The sequence below is a fragment of the Danio rerio genome, chromosome 22 (genome assembly GCF_052040795.2).
Source record: "Danio rerio strain M-AB ecotype USA chromosome 22, GRCz13ab, whole genome shotgun sequence".
Taxonomy (NCBI): domain Eukaryota; kingdom Metazoa; phylum Chordata; class Actinopteri; order Cypriniformes; family Danionidae; genus Danio; species Danio rerio.
In genome coordinates, this window is record NC_141042.1 from 33,326,590 (window position 1) to 33,342,780 (window position 16,191).

Below are 16,191 nucleotides of genomic sequence, written 5' to 3' on the forward strand. Positions count from 1 at the left end.
GCTGTTAAAAGTGCACAAGATTAACACTGAAGGATCTGGAGATTTCTTTCTTTACCAGTAAATCTCCTTTATATCAAGATCACATTATAATAACATCAGCTCCTAATGTTACTGCTAAGTTTGTAGACTCAGTGGCTTTAAACCACAACAGACCTGCGAGAGAAACACATTTATTGAGGTATGAAATTAAAACAAAACCCATATAACCAAATGTTTAGAGGAAACTCACAGATTAGAAGCTTTGAGATCTTTATGGTCTGAACCTGATGAATCTGGAACACTGAGATCATTTAAACATCTGTGAGTGGAAACACAACAGTAGATCTGCATCACTCGCTACAGGCGAGTTTGTTTTTTGATTATTGTGTCTTGAAAATGTAAATAATCAAAATTTTCTTGAAAAATTTATTGCCAATGTGAGTGAGATCAAAATAGCGTATTATTTAAATTGTTACCAAAATGCTGTAAGTTTGCTTCACCACAAGATGGCGGCGGAATGACCGAGTAAGTAAATAATCGATTTTGTTTTGAGTTCATCACATATCAGGATCAAATTCGGAGTTGACGTTTTTAGTGTTCATAGTGAGTGTTGTGAGTCTAAGATTCATATTATTTTGCTTTAGTGCTTCAGTCAATCTAATCTGAACTTCTGGGGGGAATTGACTCCGTGTAGCTTTTTACTCTATGCGACATGAGGAGTTTTCAGCTTCAGCTCTGTAAGTTAAATTACATTATCAATATATTGTAATATTTGACTGTAATCCACATGTTGTACGTGATTGTGTGCAATATATTTATTTTAGTTTACATTTATTTAAATCTAAAAATGTGACGTATCATCTTAAAATGTAATGACAAAAAATAAAAAGGTTTACCCAAATGAAAATAATCTTTCAATAAAATTAAAATGTTCAAAGTAAAATTAATAATATATTACATTTAATTGTATTTTGAAAAATATTTTAACAGTTAGACAGTGAATTCATTTTCATGAGGGCTTTTGACAGCACGCAGCACAGTTCAAAACAACATAGATGAATGAAGAAATTACAGTAACACTTTACAATAACAGTACAGGAATAATGATGTATTGATATGTAACCTAAACATTACTTTATTATGAATTCATGATGAGTTAAGGTATGCACTAATCATGAATTAACTACAACATAAGTCACATGAGTTCATGTGTGAATGACAGCTACCTACGTGTTAGGATTGTTTGTTAATTAATGTATTAATTACCGCATTACTTTATGCTTAATTTAACCATGATGAACTCATGATATGTTAATGTATAATTATATTGTGACTTTACTTGGAGGGGCACATCATCATTAACCCATTCTTAACTACTCAAACACTCCTTATGCACGTCCAACTAGTGAGTTTACACTGAAGAACAATAGAAAAGTGTTCTGTCAACATCAACATGAACAGGAGTTTATGAGTAGTTAAGAACAGGGACGGACTGGGACAAAAATTCAGCCCTGGCACTATAGCCACACCAGCCCACATTACCATACGTACTGTTTGTTTGACATTCTTGCCAGATTTTGATTATGTCCGCGTAATCTTTGATTGAGTCGGCCCCTCTCGAAACTATCACCGATTGGGCCAAATGCTTAACATTTACTATTATTATTACTATTATTACCATCATCAACGTCATCATAATATTCACATACACGAGATAAAAGCTGCCTGCATGTAAAAACAATACATATAAAAAATTATAATAAAATACAAAATAAAAATAAAAATAAAAAACTAACCAGCCCACATTTAAAAAAATGGTCCGGCCCTTCTGGCATTTGCCAGAATTGCCAGATGGCCAGTCCACCCCTGGTTAAGAATGAGTTAATAGTGATGTGCCCCTCCAAGTAGTCATGACATAACTACATTAACAGCTCATGAGTTCATGCTGGTTACATTTAGCTTAAACTTAAATGTTAATTAATACATTTATTAACAACATACTAACAAGTAATTAAGGTAGTCGTTATTTACATATGAACTCATGTGACTCATGTTGTAGTTAAAGTTAATTCATGATTAGTGCATAACTTAACTCATCATTAATTCATAATAAAGTAATGTTTATTTTACATATTAATACATCATTATTCATGTACTGTTATTGTACAGTGTTACCGAAATTACATATAGGCACACAGAAGAAGATATCTAATGTCACATGGGCGATTTGGCAATAAATGCAATCCTGATAATTATTTTCCATATTTAACAATAAAAATATATTTCGATATAAGTTGGAAATGCTTCCAGATTTCAAAGAGTATCCCAACAGTGACTGAAGCCACAAAAATTAGAGGATAAAATGTTTTTGACGGATACATTTTCAGTGGCCAAAAAGTAGAGTAAAAAAGTCCAGAGCTTTTGTTATTGACATCATTTTTATTGACATATATTTTAGTTCAATTCAATATAATATCGTTTATTGGCCCAGCTCTGTAAAATAGGTGTAGTAGCGGGTCACAGTTTTACAATGTTTCCAGTACGCACAACTGAAAATTACAACTGGTTATCTTCTTCTTAGCGAAGCATGAAAGAACTGTCTAAACTCTTAAATAAACTAAATATTAAAGTAATTACAGATTTGTCCCATTTTAAACAAACACTAAATGTATGAAGTTATGAAGCATTTAAATAAAATGTATTATTATAAACAATATATTTCAAAAGTTTTGTCAAAATTCTAATTTATAATGGAAATGATCATCAAACGTATGAAAACATAATAAAACTGAGTTTTGCTTATGGGATCTGTGGAAATGTTTAAACTATTCTCTCATCTCTAATCTTAATTATGATGCTCATTTTGCTTCTCCTTTTTTGATAGATGTATTGATCTGTTGTCAAGCAGGAGTGGCAGATCTACTAACTGCTCTGGGATCAAATGTAACCATAAACTGTGATCTTGATGAAAATGACGTTTATTGGATCTTACAGAAAACTCCAGATCCTCCAACAGTGATTCTGCGATCATTCTCAACACCAGCATCATCTTTATACTTGAATAAATCATTCAGGATCAAATATTCAGTGCAGTTTAAACATCGTCTGGTTATTAACAACCTTACTGCTGATGAATTAGGACTTTATTACTGTATGAGCACACGCACACCTCCACAATTCAGCAGCAGCACCAGATTATACATCACAACCGGTGAGTCCATTCAGTTCTTCAGTGATGAAAAGCTAATGTTTGCTGTTAAAATTGGTACTGATTTCACTTTTTTAACACTTTATTCACGGAACCAGGTCAACTAACGGAATTAGATTAGTGTCTTAATCATACAGCAGAGGTGTTTATGGATCAGAATCAAACACAATGGCAGATTATTGGCTTCATATCTGCTCTGATGTGTGGCTGTCTGCTCATTGTGCTGATTGGTGAGTAATTTATATAAATATTTAATTAGGATATTAGGAGTCAGCATAGAAATATCCAAGTAGTAGTATATGTGATAATCTTTTACAAAAGGCAAGATTTTGTCATTAAATATGTCATTGATTTTTTTTTATGCATATTAATAATTCTTATATGAATTTACAGTTTCATCTTTAGTTTTTGCTGCTGGAAAAACAGAGGGGCTGGAAAAACACATTCATGCTGCTGATATACTGCGGACTCAAGTTACATATCAACCTCAAGACTCAAACAAATCAGGTAAAAGATTTGAAATCACAATTAATTTAATTTCTGTTTATATACACCAAAGCCTGTTCATATGGCAATTATAATGATAAAAATTATGATAAAATTATTTACAATTAAATAAAACCCTCTTTTCTGCTCCATATGCACCAGAAATCTTCTTATAAACAAAACGTATTGTTTATATAGTGCGTTTACATGTACGTTACAGTATTAAGTCAATTATGCTGCGTTTTTATCTTCATTTGTTAGTCGCTTTTGGATAAAAGCATCTAAATAAATATAAATGAACAAATATTTGGTTAAACAATTGTAGAGCACTTTTAATAAACAAGGTTTTGTGGATTGGTAGAAATGTATTTATTGTTTTATTTATGTTACATTTATTAATCTTGGCTTGAATATCTTTTATTTTTTAAAGCATTGTTTTGATTAACTTAAGGTCCTTTTAGTTCAAGTGCACTGACATTTGAACTGTTTTCCTCATCTTTTCCTGTAGTGTGCTGACAGACATGTTGAGCTTTGAACTTTTGAAAAATATTTGGTACAGTAAGTGAACAGCATTGATGTATGGCTATATAGAACTTTCTCACAATATCAATCAGTTTAAATTGTATGTTATTGGAAGAGCGTATTGTTTGACAGTGTAAAATTAATGTTGGAGTAAAAAAAGTCTCTTTTGACACCAATAAATTGATTAGAAAGTAGGTTTTATTACTTGCTCTTTATGGCTCAAACATTTCCATCATTATTAACTGCAAGAAAGACACTGTTAAGAAGATTTTGACTACTCAAACCTAACTACACTGATATGTTTTATTTTATTCATATTGAGCTGCAGTTGTTAATTGAGTTAGTAATTGCACACAGCATAACATATGTGATGGTAATGAACATGAATTGGATAAAGTACATTTCTTGTTTAAAAACTAAGCTTTTATTAAGATTTCATATTTATTTCATTAATGTCTTATGATGATTTACAAATATGAACCAACAATGAAGAATCCATTTATCACATTATGTTTTACAGTATTATTACAGTATATTTGTTGATGTAAGGCAACACATAAAGCCATTCATATTTAGTCTGTGTTAACTTGCAGTGCAAAAGGGTAAGGGATAAAATATGTCCAGGTGGATAGTTATCGCAGAATAAAGCAATACATGCTTATCGGCTGCTGTTGAATAAGAATGAAACATTTTATTCTGTGGACATAATCACCTGGATGTATTTCATACCACTTTTTAAAAGGCTACTTGATACAAAACAAAAAAAATAGACAAAACATTGTTTAGAGCCATAATAGTTAATTAATTCTTTAATTAAATGCAATGCTGACAGAAATAAAAAAAGGCTGAATGGAGCATATACACTAACCTGTGAATTATTAATTCACATAATGGTGCCAAACATTAAAAACAGCAGTATGACAATCATATAAATATGGATGTGCCCATATTCACTGATGGTCGAGAATATTCTAAGTACTGTGTTGTCAGTTTCAGCAGTTGTTATTTCAGAATATATCGTATTCAAGACAGCCGCATAATATCTGACTTTAAAAAGCACAACTTTGGAAAACTTTTGAACTATGATTAATAAATGTTGCACAATTATCAATCATATTTAGTTCATGTCAGTAAATACATTAACTATAAAAAAATCTTGACTTATAAAAGACAAAGGAAAAAAAAAAACACCAAGACTATGTGGTTAAACTCAACTGAAGCACTAAAGCAAAAGCAAAATAAGTTCACCTTTGTCTAGAGTAAAGGTTTGACCGTAAACCAGTGCACCCTTCATACGTTTATGTCTCGCAGTTCTCACATTCATCTAAACCTCAGATGGAAATAGCAGCACTGCAGGGTGTCTGTTAATAAACCGCAACATCAATGAAGGGTGTTTAGAGGCTTTAAGCAAAGAAATAAATGATTTTGTACATATAGAAGTAGTGATAGAATAAATTAATCTGAATCCATAAATAAAATCAAAATAAAAGTGGATTGAAAACTAAAACAGGAACTGCTAATTTGCTGCTTATTAATAGTAAGGTAGTTGGGTTTAGGTATTGGGTGGGATTAGTTATGTAGATTAATATTGTACTTTATAAATACTAATAAACTGCCAATATTTAATACTTTCTTTATTGTCCACAATTTGAAATTTATCTTTGCTTCACCACACAACCACATCAGCGTTCATATTATTCAAATATCACAGAAAAACAGGCAACACAAATGCATTCAATATCATCACATATATCACATTAAAAACTCAATTAAAACCCTATTCATACTTAAAACTCAGTATTTAAAATTCTAATGGCAGTCATTCAATAATGATTCAATAATAATGTGTGCTTTCTGTTTAATTCTCATTATTTTTTTACAGTTCATTTAGTTTTCTTTATGCTTTGCCTACAATTGCACTGGGAATTTTTTACTACTTGACAGTTTTTGTTTTTCTTTAATTGGCAACAGTCCTTACCATGCAATCATGTTAAAACTCACAACTTCTTCAACCAAATTCAACCTAATTAATCTCCAGAATATCTTGACTCATGTCAAATTGTTGTAATCTCCTAATAAGCTTTTTTATACATTCTACATTTCCAGCAAATGTCAAATTACCATCAATAAAATTCCTAAATATTTAAAATATTGTTAAACTGTCTCTATTTCATGTCCTTCAAGGACAAAAGGTTTCAATCCTCAAGTAAGAACTACTTTATTTCTGGTAAATACCATCTCCTTGGTTTTATTCAAATGTATCTCCACTGAACTCATTTTACACCAGTTTTGATGCAATTTTTTTATAACTATAGTACAGGGTATCTCCCTTTGTTCCTGTTTTAGTCAACCGGCCAACAAGTGCCATATCATCTGCATATTTCAATAATTTAAGTTATATTTTAATAACTTAAGTTCATTTGTGTAAAGAAAAAAGTTAAGGTGATAAAATGTTTTTTTTTGTGGAACTCCTGTATTTACAATAATTGTTTAATATGTATAATATACGTATAATAAGCTTGTAGTAGTGAGAATTATTACTTAAGCTTAAAATGTTACCAAAACATTAAATTTGGCATTTGTATAAGTTCATCTCTTTTATTTTTTTCTACTCAAATTCAAACATTTTATACAAGGCACCGTGTTTTAAATGCACAAGTGAAATGATTTATTTACAAGAGCGTGTCTTTAAACTTCTCTGACTCTCTCGTGTTCTGTTTCCGCATTTGTATTTGACTGCAGAAGAGTGAAGATGCACTCGCTCTGACAAGATCTGCTTCCACTGAGATGCTTCAACAAAACAGTTTCAACAAACTGAAAGAACAAATTACATGGATCAGATTTAATGACCATAAAAGACAACATATGTTCATGTTCAACTGTAATTTTACACACCAACCTGATTTCACCATAGAACTTAGAATAACATCTATGTTGATCCTGGAACAACATTCCAATCAGCCAATCAGAGTTAAGGGATACGTTTATTGTCTAGTTTAAGTTTAGGCTTACAGTTATGTTTATGCACTTCTACATACACGATCATTAGCCAACTATTATTCCCTTCCAATTTTAGAAATAATTTACATTTATAGTTGGGTTTAGGGGTAGAGAATAGGTATTGATCACATTTTTGAACAAAAATTATGTTCCAGGATCAACGTAGATGTTAACCCAGAATTGCATCGTATTTTTAAATTTTTTTTTCTTTTTTAAATTTTTCCCAAATGATGTTTAACAGAGCAAGGAATGTTTCACAGTTGGTCTGATAATATATTTTCTTCTGGAGAAAGTCTGATTTGTTATTTCGACTAGAAGAAAAGCAGTTTTAATAAAAAAAAAAAAAAACATTTTAAATTCAAAATTATTAGCCCCTTTAAGCTATATATACAATTGAAGTCAGAATAATTAGCCCCCTTCGAATTATTTATTTATTTATTAAAAAAAATTTTTTTTTTTAATATTTCCCAAATTATGTTTATCAGAGCAAGGACATTTTCACAGTGTGTCTGATAATATTTTTTCTTCTGGAAAAAAATCTAATTTGTTTAATTTTGGCTAGAATAAAAGCAGTTTTAAAATTTTTTTAAACACCCTTTTAGGGACAAAATTATTAGCCCCCATAAGCTATATTTGTTCTTGATAATCTACAGGACAAACCAATGTTACACAATTACTTGCCTAATTACCCTAAGTTAATCCTTTAAATGTCACTTTAAGTTGTATAGAAGTGTCTTGAAAAATATCTAGTCAAATATAATGTACTGTCACCATGGCAAAGATAAAATAAATCTGAATAAATTATTTATTTATTTATTTATAAATTATAAATAACTATATTTATAAATAACCCCTATATTTAGAGGGTGGGGGGGTTCCAGATCTTTTTAAATCCCAAAATGCATCACAGAATAGCTGCAACTCAAGTACTACTAATATAATAAAAACAGCACTGAAGGTGTGAGATGATGTTTAAAAGGTTTCTATGTATCAAATGTAATTCTCACCTGTTGCTCTTTCACTTCATTACATGTTTTATCAGCACATCTTATGACCAAACCTTAAAACAGGATCAAAATAAAAATCACTAAGACTTATTAAACAAATTAAGTTCAAACAGGAACAGATTAGTAAATGTTTATAGATTTACAGTAAAAATAAGGTAAAAAGTTAATTTATTATCCAATATCCAATACACACCAATAGCTGCAATGACGGATAAAGCGCCAACCAGGACAGATGGGATGATGATCATATTTCTCCATGATTTCTGGTTTTGTGAAGCATCGTCTGATTCTGAAGTCAAAGACATGTCTATAAATATCCAAATATTAAATCTTAAACAAAACAATCACAACATCGTAGTATGGTAAATGTTGTTAAATGACAACACTGAACACATGAAAATAACTCACCGGTTAAGTTGATTCTGGTGCCGTTGCTGAATTTTTGTGGTTCACTAGTTTTGACACAATAATAAACTGCTAATTCATCAGTGCTGACATTTCCGATGAACAGAATGCTGTTAGTTTTCACTGAGTATTTGTGTTTTAAGATGCTGTTTTCATATTGTACTTTTTCATATGTTCTATCATAAGTGCGTAAAATCCACACTGGAGGATCTGGAAATTTCTGTCTGTACCAGTAAATTTCCTTTATATCAAGAGCACAGGTTATAATAACATCAGCTCCTAAAGTTACTGCTATATTTGTTAAACTTTTTGTGGCATCAAACCACATGAACAGACCTGTGAGAGAAATAAAACACATTTATTAAAACATCTAAACTAGACCCATTTAATCAAATATGAAGTCATAAACTCACAGATGTGGAGCTGTGTGATCCTCATCGTCTAATCTTGATGAAACACTGAGATCATGCAAATCCCTTATTGTGAACGGAAACACAAGAGTTTCAAATGAAACCTCAAGAGAGCGGTCAACATTAGAGCTCAACTCACTGCACTGAAATAACTTCCGTTCATCAGACATGTTTTTTTTAATGACCTGATTTTAAATTTTTTAGAAATGAAAAATAAATGCAAGTGTCAGTGGAGTCAAAACATTGTAACATGCAGTTAAAGTATTGCACCCTCCAGTGGCTGGAAATTAAATTTCACCAAGAGTCTGACTTGAACACACTATGTGGACAGTTCATCGCACACTCTGGATTAAACGTGTAGTTGACATTTATACTGTCTATGGCTGTACTCACACTAGGTACAGTTGCTTCGAACCGGGCCAAAGCACGATTGTCCCCCCTCCCGTCTCCCCCGACGGCCCGCACTCACACCACAAATGGGCCTGGGCACGCTTACGTCATCGCTGCTGCGCTGTTCAGTGAGAAGCGCTCTCTCACTCAGCAGCACAATGGAGATTTCTCTAGTTATATCGTTTCAGTCGTGTGACATGCAGTCAAATATTTTGCCAAACAGTCCTTAGGGATGCAGTGACACGCAGTCAGATATTTCGCCGAACAGATCCGCCACTTTTGGCAATCATAATCATTAAGCTCGCGTGCTGTAGGAATGAGGTCTGCTGAAGCCGCGCAGCTGTCGTGCTGTGAGGAGTTCTCGTCTTTAATAAACTACGGCAGTTTGTGTTCACTGAACAGTAAGAATAATTAATAAATACATATGAAACAATCCCTTAAAAGTCACGTCTCGCTTTCAGTTACGGGCTTTGGCGCGTTTTGCACTCACACACAAGCGTACCGTGCCAAAGCCCAAGTGAACCACGCTCAGGCACACCTTTTCCAACCGGGCTAGGGCCGGCCAAGTGAACCGTGCTTGAGCCCAATTCAGCGCACTCACATTTCTTAAACGATCCGGGAAACGGGCCTGGGCACGGTACAAATGGCATAGTGTTAGTAGGCCCTATATTGAGTGTTGTCTGAAAATGATATAAAGATTATTTTGCTGCAATTAAGCTACACACAATAAAACATAATATTTTAGAAATAAAATACATTTTTTTTATTTTTTATTAAATTGTCATTGTTTAAAGAAATATTTAATACTAGAAATTTTCTAATTTGACAGTGTGAATACATTTTGTAGGTCAATAGATTGATGATGACTGACAGGGAAATAAACAAACCAGGCTCATTATTGATACATGCCCCTGCATACATTTCTGGACAGCATGAAATACATCCCAGGAGGAAAGTTTTTTTTTAAGTTTTTGTTTTTGCGAATCCACCAGAGGTCGCAATATAGGCTTTCTCATATCTCAAAATTTCTTGCGAGTACCATTCGCAACTGCTGTTCTCCAAAGGTCTCTGACTGACTGATTGATCGACCGATCATTAGATTAGGCTTCATTAGATTAGGTTACATTCAACTTTATTGTCATTTTACATGTACAAGTACAAGGCAATGAAATGCAGTAGCTACATGTTGGGCTGTGTGTGTACCTGTGATGTTTCTGTTCAAAGTCTACCTACTGGCCTGGCATGCAGAATACAGCATCTATAGACATTTCTGTAGCTCTGCATAATAGGAATGCTCCACCTACCCAACCTGGGGTGCGTTTCCCAAAATCGTTAGCCAACCAAGGTCGCAAGTTACTTAATTACAAACATAGTTTGTTGATTTGCTGTTTCCCAAATCCGTCGCTCCAATGAACATTCGCAAACTGCATCGCAAACTTGAGGACTCGCAACAACAGCTCTGGAGCTGTAGTTAGAAACATAGTTCCTGGCTGTGCTCTATTCCCACTTAGTACCCCATCTGCTTAGTATGTGTTGATACTGCTCCTTCAACAGACATTTAACTGGCTATAAGAAACTTTGTAAATACATGTCAACCTACACCAGGCCCGGATTGGGGACTGGGAGAATTCCCGGTGGGCCGTTCTGTTTTTTGGCCGCGAGGGCCGGTGTCCCCTAGCTCCAGAATCTGTTGCTCTCAGCAGTCACACTTTTTAAATTTTTTTATTTATTTACTTGACCACAGCCTTTTTATTCATTATTTTACCGCAGCTCTGCTCTTTTTATCTATATTTTCTCACAGCCTGCAGGTTAATGATGATATAACTCAGATGAGTAACTATTCAATGAATTGCTGTTGTGGTCAAGTGGGTAGCACACTAGATTATGACGTTGCTGAACCGGGTTCCATCCTTGTCTGAGTAATTATTTTCTTTTTCATATTTATTGTTAAGACATATTATACTGTTAGGGTTGTTGAACATTTGAAGTTCTAAAGCAGCTGTTTTCACAAAAAAAAAAAAAAAAAAAAGACGTGACGGTGTCATTAGAAACTGATTTGGAAATTACCTTATTTTAATATAGTCAGTAGTGAACTGAGGTGGGCCGGTCTGAGGCTTGAAACTCCAGGGATGAAAAGGAGTTCCTGACCTACACTAACCCCTACCCTAAACCTAACAGTCTACTTATAATCTAATGAGAATTAGTTGGCATGTAGATGCAATGTAACTTATATTCAACAAACGACCCATCAAAATAAAGTGTGAAGAAGGTCTTTTGTAGAGAAACAACTCTTAGTCAGTGTTAATCGTATTAATCAACACACAGTATTCATTATTGTACGAATTAATATGGGTTTCCAATTATTCCACTTAATATTTTACTGCCAATCAAAAGTAAGACCTTTAACGTTTTTAAAAAGTCACTTCTGCTCACCAAGCCTGCGTTAATTTAATTTAAAATCAGTATTTTTTATTTAAATTAAAATAATCGTATATTTGGATGAATTTTAAAATGTAATTTATACCTGTGATATCAAAAGCTGAAGTTTAAAAATCATCACTCCAGTCACATGATCCTTCAGAAATCGTTTGAATGTACGGGTTTGCTATTCTAAAACATTAATGATAATAATGATGAATTATTATTATTATTATTATTATTATTATTATTAATATTCTTCTAATTGTTGTTATCATCAATATTTATTAACAATTGTTAGTATTATTTCTTAGGATACTTTACTGAACCAAAAGATCCAGGGCTCAACATGTATCTGTAATTAAAAGTTTGGTAACACTTTACAATAAGGTTCATTAGTTAATGCATTTACTAACATGAACCAATCATGAAGAACACATGTACAGCATTTATTAATCATAATTGAACATTTACTAATGCATTATTAAAGGGTCACGAAACACCAAAACACATTTTTTGAGCTGTTGACAGTCGTATATGTGTCCCACACTGCTAAAAACACTATTAAGACACCTATATTTCACTAAAAAGTGTAAATTGGTTGTTTTTGCGTTATTTCAAGCAAATTCGTACTTCCTGTTTGAAACGAATTTTTGAAGCTGCGTCACGGTCATGACATAATAGCGTGTATTCCAGCGTGCAGACTGGACGTCTGTGCCAGAGTGTGCCTTATTACGTCTTACAGTGTGATGCATTAATGCATGAGTTAGGCTTGGTTCAAACCAATCAGCGCGCTCTATTGTGCAACTTCATTAATATTCATTAGTGTCACCGTCTTTACACCACAGAGACGCCACGTTGTGTTGGCAAAACAAGCGTGAAGTGTTGCTTTTACAGTTTGCTGCCATTAAGTTTCGTTTTCATTTTCTCTCTGTGAGAGCTTATCTGGATCACGTGTGGATTACAGTGTACGCGACGCTCGACAACAATAATTTACGTGTCTAAGGGGGATTATTGTTTACCTGAGAGCTGTTCTCATCTGCAAACGCTGAAATCCGGATTCCGGATGTAGTCTTCTCTTCATAAAGACGCGGCTCTAGTTGCTGGTGATTGTCCTGTCTCTACAGATTTGGTAAGTGAGCGACCAGTGCTCTTTGTATATTCAGTTTGTTCGTATCAAATAAGTTAACTATTGCATTGAGTGCAAACATGTTAGCACCGCATTTTGTGACCGGAATAACACACGCGGCTTTCGGACGCTACCTGCCGTGTGCATCTAAGTTTCCGGGAAATGCGGAGTTTTTTTTCTGTCATTCGCCGTGCGGTATCAAACATTGCATGAAAAATACACGCTTAGAGCAGTATCTCGAATCAAATATCTCATTTGTCGCGAGGGGCATGAATGAATTCCCTGAATGAAAGAGCCGAACTGCAGTTAAAGTCCGACATTTAATAATTTGGCTAATAATTCGACTACAGATGTCCATGTAGGTTAAACACCATCCCTTTCTCCTGTGTATTTTGACTGAAACTCGCGCGTGCCCAAATAGACACTCCCACACCCTCCCACTTTAGTTTCTCCGACACTCCCCCCTAAACAGAGCTGGACACCCCCACTTTTCTGACTTTTTCCAAAGAAGAGGTGTGAAAACACCCTGCTGAAACGAGGGGGTTTCATGGCCCTTTAACATCCAAGTCCATGCTTGATAACATTAGTTAATGCACCATGAGTTAACATGAACTAACAATGGACTACTGATTTATATAAATGTGTGAACTATATTTGAGAGAAATAGGCTTTTTGCGTACATAGAAAAAAATCTTTGAATTGACCTCTTGAAAATGGGAGCAAAAATGAAAGTGTTGTGTTTATATTTAACTGTGTATTTGTGCTCCTATTAATGTTCCTTATTCTTGTTCGTAGATGCGTGTAATATCACTCTTGATCCAAATACTGCACATGAAATGCTCTCAGTTGCAGAGGACAACAAAACATTGGTGCGTAACTCAGAGCCGATGATTTATCCTGATCAACCAGACAGATTCACTGGCCTCCCACAGATTCTGTGTAAAGAGCGTCTGTCTGGACGCTGCTACTGAGAGGCCGAGTGGAAAGGACTGGGTGACATGGTGGTGTCTTATGGAGGAATCGGCAGGAAAGGAGAAAGTCTTGATTGTCGATTCGGAGCCAATGACAAGTCCTGGATTCTGAGCTGCTTTATTGGAGAGAAACTGATTGCCTGGCATGATAACAGGGGGGTTTATATTCCTCTCCCAACAACTCCCTATAACAGAATTGGAGTGTTTCTGGATGAGCCGGCCGGCATTTTGTCCGTCTTCAGTGTCCCTGATGAAAACACACTTAATCACTTGTACATGTCAAAACCAAATTTACTGAACCCCTCTATGCTGGATTTGTGCTTTATACAGAGTCAGTAGCCCCTTTCACACATACAGACCTTTCCGGAAAATTGCCGGCAATTTTCTGGAAAGGTTGTATGTGTGAACAGGTCCTTTTTGAAAATACCGGTAAATTCATTCTGGCTATTTTCTGGAAAGAGAAGTTGTAACATTACCGGCAATTTGCCGGAATGCTGCGCTGTGTGAATGCAGAAGGAAGATTCCCGTAATAAGCGCGTGCACGTCTAGAACGTGCTGACGTGAGACGTCTGCTTTAGCCAATCACAACAGTCAGACGCATTTACGTCCGCGCGGTTTGTGAGGATAAAAGCCTTTGAATATTTTTCCAGACACATTTAGCTGCTAGAAGTTAGTCAGATCACGTTTATATGTTCTTCTTGATGCCAACTGTGTAAATAAACATTGATGAGATGCTCATGATAAGCCGTTAATTGTTTACCTTCAAGCTTTGCGTGCGCCTATGAGCGCCTGCACACGCACATATTATGAACATCTCGACATGCGAAAGTGATCCTGTGAAAGTTGTTCACAATATTGATCATCCACAGAGTTTGTAATTTAGTCAAATGTTTACAAATACAAGCGTAGCCGTTTAAAGCTCATTTGTGGTGAATGATGTCAGAATTTACCGGTATTTTGGAATGGATGTGTGAATGCTCTTTTCCGGAAAATTTCCGTAACGTCCTCGCCTGTGTGAACAGCGCTTTTTTGAATATACCGGTAAAGTCGTTCCGGAAATTTTCCAGAAATTTACCGGTATCACTGTGTGAAAGGGGCTAGTCATCATAACCTGCTAAAATTTAAATCTCATTTAAGTTGAGGCATAGAAAAAGATGTGCAGTGCTGGTCATAAATCACAATTTATCAGTGTTTTCAAACAAACAACATTTATTTTAGGTTTCAGACATTCAAATACACATGACTACTAGCAAATACACGCTGGTGACTATAGAGGTGACAATAATCATTATTTTTAAATAACTGCATGATGTGCTTTATTCACATTAGAGACACACTGTTTATATTACTCCAACATTTACTCTATTTCTCACCCAGTTAAACAGACACTTTTATATGTTTTGGAGGAAAATGATGAATAAACGTGTTGTAAATCCAGCAGCTCTAATCTCTCCTGCAGCATAGTCTAAACCAGGAGTGTCCAAAATTGATCCTGGAGGGCCGATGTCCTGCAGATTTTAGCGCCAACTTGCCTCAACTCACCTGCAAGGATGTTTCTAGAAAGCTGTGGTCACACTGCACTTTTCTCCACATATACTTCCATTCAAATGCATGCAAATCTATCAGACCGGAAACCCAAGTTGGTGCGTCAAGTTTTGCAGTTCTCTGCGTTGAAAAGTTTAAGCTTGGTGTGGTGAGCTCTGACCTTTTTTAATGTCTAATCATCTTGTTTAATCTCACCCCTTTTCGCAGCGCTGTACTACAGAATTTCGGAAGCTTAAACTGTGTGACCACAGCTTTACAGCTTGATTAGCTAGCACAGGTGTGTTCGATTGGGGCTGGGGCTAAACTTGGCAGGACACCAGCTTTCCAGAACCGAGTTTGGGCACCCCTGATTTAAACACTCATAATCCTTCATATATCAAATAATATGATAATATATATAATATGATAATTGGAATATCAGATAATTCACAATATAGTTTGCATGTTTGTCAGTGCTTACAGTAAAGGGAAGCAAAACACCATATAGACGTAACCCATTGGGGCTGTGGTGTGTCACCTGATAAGCTTAAATAACTTTCTAAATAACAGTCACAATAAAAAAAAGCTCACCCAGGAAGGGCAGCGGGAGTATTTAGAACTTGTGAAAGGGCTAAACAACAGAGTGAATAATTTCTGTACACTACAAAATATAGAGTGACTCTCAAAAGTATTTGGACAGTTGAGATTAGAGATGGGATGGTATCTGTAACCTTGCAGGACT

At 34.7% G+C, this 16,191-nt stretch overlaps 2 protein-coding genes and 1 non-coding gene across 5 annotated transcripts; 2 read left to right on the top strand and 1 right to left on the bottom strand.

Moving 5' to 3' along the window:
• Positions 1-553: 553 nt before the first annotated feature.
• Positions 554-3,417, top strand: LOC147831642 (uncharacterized). The gene is made up of 3 exons (XM_087304662.1): positions 554-716; positions 2,864-3,190; positions 3,286-3,417. Exons 1-3 carry the CDS (start codon positions 692-694, stop codon positions 3,306-3,308), a joined length of 375 nt encoding a protein of 124 aa, XP_087160788.1. The 5' UTR covers positions 554-691; the 3' UTR covers positions 3,309-3,417.
• Positions 3,286-14,529, top strand: LOC100126114 (uncharacterized). Its single transcript, XR_015522251.1, has 3 exons — positions 3,286-3,417; positions 3,581-3,694; positions 13,750-14,529. It is a non-coding gene; the product is annotated as an uncharacterized LOC100126114 (transcript).
• LOC141380218 (uncharacterized) lies at positions 5,817-11,834 on the bottom strand. Of its 3 annotated transcripts, XM_087304652.1 has the most exons (6): positions 11,475-11,834; positions 9,021-9,083; positions 8,611-8,943; positions 8,396-8,509; positions 8,203-8,255; positions 5,817-7,009 (listed from the first exon to the last, which is right to left on the bottom strand). In XM_087304652.1, exons 2-6 carry the CDS (start codon positions 9,043-9,045, stop codon positions 6,884-6,886), a joined length of 651 nt encoding a protein of 216 aa, XP_087160778.1. In that variant the 5' UTR covers positions 9,046-9,083; positions 11,475-11,834; the 3' UTR covers positions 5,817-6,883. The 3 variants fall into 3 exon arrangements, with proteins under 3 accessions (XP_087160778.1, XP_087160779.1, XP_087160780.1); XM_087304653.1 differs by lacking the exon at positions 11,475-11,834 and having other exon boundaries at positions 9,021-10,089; XM_087304654.1 differs by lacking the exon at positions 11,475-11,834 and having other exon boundaries at positions 6,165-7,009; positions 8,396-8,491.
• Positions 14,530-16,191: the final 1,662 nt, after the last annotated feature.

Bases quoted from the DNA above. Each gene is read 5' to 3' on its own strand.
- LOC147831642 (XM_087304662.1), top strand. From the start codon at position 692: ATGAGGAGTTTTCAGCTTCAGCTCT. The intron at 717-2,863 runs GTAAGTTAAATT...CTTTTTTGATAG, and splicing joins GAGTTTTCAGCTTCAGCTCT to ATGTATTGATCTGTTGTCAA. The intron at 3,191-3,285 runs GTGAGTCCATTC...TCACGGAACCAG, and splicing joins CAGATTATACATCACAACCG to GTCAACTAACGGAATTAGAT.
- LOC141380218 (XM_087304652.1), bottom strand. From the start codon at position 9,045: ATGAGGATCACACAGCTCCACATCT. The intron at 8,944-9,020 runs GTGAGTTTATGA...TTTCTCTCACAG, and splicing joins GATCACACAGCTCCACATCT to GTCTGTTCATGTGGTTTGAT. The intron at 8,510-8,610 runs GTGAGTTATTTT...GGATATTTATAG, and splicing joins CACCAGAATCAACTTAACCG to ACATGTCTTTGACTTCAGAA.